Below are 5355 nucleotides of genomic sequence, written 5' to 3' on the forward strand. Positions count from 1 at the left end.
CTTTATATTTATTTACGACATACAAACATGTTAATTGATTTGAGTGATTCAAAACGAGTAATTAATTATAATTTTAAAAATAACTTTGAAACGTATCATTGCATATCTCTAATCAATATTAAAACATAGTTCTTTAATTTTAGTTTCTGGCTCGGGGAGTTATAATTGTGGACTCAACATGCATGTTGACCGAATGATCTAATTAATTTCATCCAAGGACTTAATCATAAGAAGTTATAGTAATTTTTTATGACTAAAATTCAAACTTATTTTAAGATAAATTAATTTAGGGTTTAAGGTATATAAAAATACAAATGTAGAATGTATATGTACATACAAACCAAGAGTTGAAAAAGAAAATTAAAAATAAAACTTAATTATGCTTTTGTCCTATAATATCATAGATGTACGCAAAATGCATATAGATAATTATATTTTTTGTCAAATAATTTAAAATTTTCTCAATTTTGTCCCGTGTATTAATTATATAATAAATTTTTCCCTGTATTATATAATTGTTACAATAGTAAAAGTTCAAATATGTATTTGATAAAAGTTAAAATTAATTATACAATTGATACAGATTAGTAATTTGACCCCTTTTTTCTCAGTAAATGCAAAAAAAAAAAAAATAACAGAATTGATTGTTGCTCTCCCAAGAAAGTAAACCCATAATCTGGTGGACAAACCATCCAACTTCACCCCCCCTAATCTATAGGGTCTATGAACCTTAAAATCATTGAACTCAAATGAATAAGTGTACCTTGCTTTGTGTTTTTATTTTTTATTTTTTATTTTTTTCTTTTCCATAGCCAAATAGCTTAACTGAAATCATTGAACTCAAATGAGGACATCTATAAAACTTTTAAGATTTTAACACTTTTACTTTATAGATTTGTTTTGTTGCTTTCGTTTGTACATCATCTGATGTGGGGTTACCAAGTCAGAGTCAGAGAAAGATGATTAATTCTTTTCCCTCAAATTTCCATAAACAGCCAAATTTGCAATATGCTTGGGGTACGGGTTTTAGAAATATTCAACCCAAACTGCAAACTTGAGCTCTTATCATGGCCCACCATCAGACAACCTTCAATCATGAGCAGCGCTTCATGTGTTATACTATAGCTTTGGGCTACCAATATTTTAGGCCCAGTATGATACAATCCATGTCTGTGTCTATTAAATCGATTCACATTAAATTTTTATTTAATTTTCTCTGTTAATCTTGTTTGTAGTGTGTGCTATTATTCTGTAGGGTAGGGTAACCAGACTTCAGAGCTAAAACTAACTGTGATTCATTTACTTGCTGTTAAGTCCATTTCATAAATCCAAGTCAAGTCATTCCATATCCAATCTTGAGCTTTGCTTTGAAATAATTACAAAAATATTCCTGAAATTATAGACCGGCCGTTATAATTCAATATGAGCGGACGGATGAGATTTTACACAGTATCTTACAAGGGTATCTTACAAGGGATACTGTATAAAATAAAGTATATATATTGTAAAAAGTTTTAGTATCGTAAGGATGAGATTTTGATCTCATTAAAAAAAAAATATTTTTAGACGATTTTGTGAATGAACAATTAAATTGGTTGTAACAATATACAAGTTAGTGAATAAGATGAGTTAATTACACCTGCCGAATACTTAAATCCAGACCATCTAGCCACAAGAGAACCTTAACTAAGATTTTCTATTTACAACATCATATTGTGATGCTTAACAGATCGTTTAATATCATGACCAGAAATCATTCTACCACAGCATTCCAGGGATTTACACATTTCAACCACAGCAAAATGAACAGTTTCTTCGATCTCTCCGAGTCCTTCAAAGACACTAGACCAAAAAACCTGTCTTAATTTACATCTTTTCTTGTTTTGGTTTCTAACATTCACGTACAGGTTCACTAAAGCACTCAGAGAGCTGGAAAGTGATATTTTCACACATCTGTTGAAAGTTGAAACTGATACAATTCATCAATGCACAAAAAGCCGAAGATGGATAATAATGATAATGATATTGATTTGTGTGTGCGTGTAGCTACCGTTTGAGAGAGAGATGGGGGGGTCAACAAAGCCATGGTAAAACACCAATGGCAGAGCATCTGAAAAGTCATGAAAGATGGGCAGGCAAGGCAGGCGGGCAGGCAGGTCCATTGATTATTCAGTCCAAACATCCAACTTTGCTTTTGTTTGATATGCAAAACGTTACATCCCTCTACAAACAGTACTGAGATTCGATCGATAAATCCAAAAACCCCCAAAGAAAGTTGAGCTTATTTTGAAACACCCCCCCACCCCCCCCCACCCAATTCCTCCCTTTTTAAGCTAAAGCTCCCTATTGGTTTGTTTTTTACCCCCTCTCCTCTTTTTCTGGCTTCGCTGTCTTCCCTTTGCCTGCCTTCATGGAAGTTGGAACTAACTGTACATGAAAGACTAGTACTGTAGATTGAACTCCCTGCAAAAACCCCACTTTCTCCGTCAGCAAATCCAGCAGGCTCTCATCAAATGAAGCATTTTCTGTCTGTCTTGCCAACTAAACGGCTCCTACTCCGAGGAAATCAATGAAGGCGATGGTTTTCTCAGTTTCTCCATGGCTGTGTAGGAGAAGATTGGTCCCGTGGTTGGCGACTGAATCGGTTGCAGAGACGTCTGAGTTTGAATCTGAGTTGCCTGCCGATTGGTCCCCGTTCATCCCATTAAATCGGTCAAAGCTCACATTTTTCTCTCCATTCGAACCTGCAAACCAGAGCATCGCAAAGCTATTGATAAATAGCCCATGAAACAGAAACAGAAACAGAAACAGAAACAGAAATCAACCGCCAGTGGTCCCGGGAACTCGAGTTCTAAACATGCGAGCATCAAATGATCCCTGATTAGGACCACATCCTAATTTGATCACTCGGTGATGCGGGATAAGAAGAGTTTAAGACTAATACACTCCTGCATAATAACTTTTTAACGGTTTAATGGATACGTACACCCAACTCGATAATTCCCAAAGAATATTACCAACTTCACCATATCCAACGGGCAGGAGACGTCACGCGTGGTGTCACACAACGCCAGCCATACCCTTTTACTAGGGTGAAAAAGAAACAGAAATAGGAATCAACTAAAAATATATATCTAAAAGAAACAGAAAGAAGAAGTGAACATACCGATATTGGGCTGGAGCTGGTGAACTGGCCTGAACCTGAAACGAAAATGGGGGGAAAATCTGGTTGAAGAAGGAACGAGCGAGAGATCAGTGCAAGTTGAGGCAGATTCATCGATGTTGTTGCTAGAGATGGTCGATTCACTGCATGCATTTTTATGGTGATTATTCACAGTAAAACCCACAGGGAAAACCTGCGGGGAAGAGGGTTTTCTCCTTCTGTAAACACTGTTTTGCTCTCTGTGCCGCCTCGCCATGATCACGTGCCAATGGTTCTTCACTGCATTATCAGTTCTTCCGGGGAAAAGCCTAGCGATCATGGCCCATTTGTTGCCATACATTCTGTGAGCAGCCAGAAGCCTCTCCTCTTCTTCCTCGGTGAAAGCCCTCTTGTTGATCTTCGGATCTAGCTGGTTAAACCATCTCAATCTGCAACTCTTCCCTACAAATGGGAATCATAATCAAAGTTTACTAAGCAAAATAATCGCTTTATCTTCTTGGAAGTCTATGGGTTTTCTCAGGCACCAAGCAAAACAAAAAATTATTCTTTTATAGTGGTCTCCTCCACCACCAGAGTTCAAACCTCTCTAGTCAAGCCGACACCCGAAAAACGGTGGATTCAGTTTTTTATGGACGAAAAAGTTTGGGATTTTAGGATAGGCTATGAGGGATTACCTGATCTTCCTTCAAGCTTCTCCGCAATCAGGTTCCAGTTTTGGGGGCCATATTGGGCGACAAGCTCTTTGAGTTTGGCATCTTCATGAGGTCTCCAATGCCCTCTGGCACAGAGTTTTGTGTGCCCAAATTTCCTCTCTCCCTCTCCCTCTTCCTCATCTTCTCCTTGGTTCAACGCGAGCCCTTTTCTCTCATCCCCCCACATCGCTCCTCTGCTTTCCTGCATTGTTTTAAAGCTCCAAGGTTTCTCCATTGGAGCACTCAGAGAAGGATACCCAATTTCAGGAACCTCTCTCTCTCCAACATAGTTTATAGGAAGAGGGATCAGAAAATTGATACCCGGAAACCCATTGTAGCCACGGCCACCATCGCCATTGATTCGTTGCTGTGGACTCATTTCGTACTAGAAAACTCGGATGAAACCAGAAGGGGAAAAGGAGAGAAAAATGAAGGGAAAAATATTCGAAGCAAAGAAGAGGAGAAAGAAAATACACTGCTGCAGGATGAGAAAAGGTGAAAAAAGCTTTTGATACTGAAATGAAGGAGAAAGACGGGCCAAGAAACTACTGGGTATCCATGGCCGGTCGAAGGGTTTGCTTCAAAGAGAACGAAAAGTCGAGAGAGAGAAAGGGGCGATGAAAATGGGAGGGGGGAGGGGGGGGAGAGAGAGAGGGGGGGGGGGGGGGGGGGGGGTGTTAATACTGCAACCCACTACTTGGAAGGGGGAATCAAATTAAGGAAACAAAATATAACGTTTGAAAGACGAAAAACAAGAAAAGGAAATGGGTCACTGTGGGGTGGAAGAAAGAGAAAGCAAAAGAACAAAAAGAAGAGATGAAACCCCACGATTCTCTCTCCCTATCTCTCTCTCTCTATATCCAGCTCTTCATCTGAGGTCAGGTCCTTATTTTGAGACTACTGATGATGTCTGTTATCTCCTTTTCCAATCACTTTCTCTCTCTTTCTTCTTTAGAAATAGAGAGAGAGGGAGGGGCGGGGGGGTTGGGAGCATGCAACTCGAGACCCGCTCGTGTGGGTTGAGATAGAGTTTTCTGTGCTCTCTCTCTCTCTCTCTCCCTGCATCTATCTATCTTTCCTCGGTCTTCGAGGAAAACCAGAGGGTGGTTTGTCTCTTTGTTACTTTGCTTTTGTTTGCTTGGGTTGGGTTTTGTTATTGGTTTCAAAAATGAGGAAACTGCTGCATTTAAACCAAGGGAGTCTTTGCTATCCCATAACAAACTGCCCCCGCCCCGCCCCGCCCTGCCCCGTCTGTTACCACTCTTCACCTCCTCTTCTAATTTTATTCATCTCTCTCTCTCTCTCTCTCTCTCTCTCTCTCTCTGTGTGTACTTCCTACCATTTATTTGCCAAGTTGGTACTTTTGCCCCATTTTGGTATTCTTTTAAATGCCCCTCTTTTCACAGCCTCAAAATATTTTGAGTTTTTTAAATCACAGTTATTTGCAAAATGAGATCTCTGATACCTAATACGATTCTGTATTATTTTGTGATTAGGGGG

The 5355-nt window shown here is 39.2% G+C and overlaps 1 protein-coding gene across 1 annotated transcript; it reads right to left on the reverse strand.

Moving 5' to 3' along the window:
• Positions 1 to 1696: 1696 nt before the first annotated feature.
• LOC127789529 (transcription factor CSA-like) lies at positions 1697 to 5051 on the reverse strand. The gene is made up of 3 exons (XM_052318413.1): positions 3838 to 5051; positions 3167 to 3604; positions 1697 to 2744 (listed from the first exon to the last, which is right to left on the reverse strand). The coding sequence occupies exons 1-3, from the start codon at positions 4232 to 4234 to the stop codon at positions 2542 to 2544; spliced, it is 1038 nt and encodes a 345-aa protein (XP_052174373.1). The 5' UTR covers positions 4235 to 5051; the 3' UTR covers positions 1697 to 2541.
• Between the last annotated feature and the right edge of the window lie 304 nt (positions 5052 to 5355).

This window comes from Diospyros lotus, chromosome 14 (assembly GCF_014633365.1).
Source record: "Diospyros lotus cultivar Yz01 chromosome 14, ASM1463336v1, whole genome shotgun sequence".
Taxonomy (NCBI): Eukaryota; Viridiplantae; Streptophyta; class Magnoliopsida; order Ericales; family Ebenaceae; genus Diospyros; species Diospyros lotus.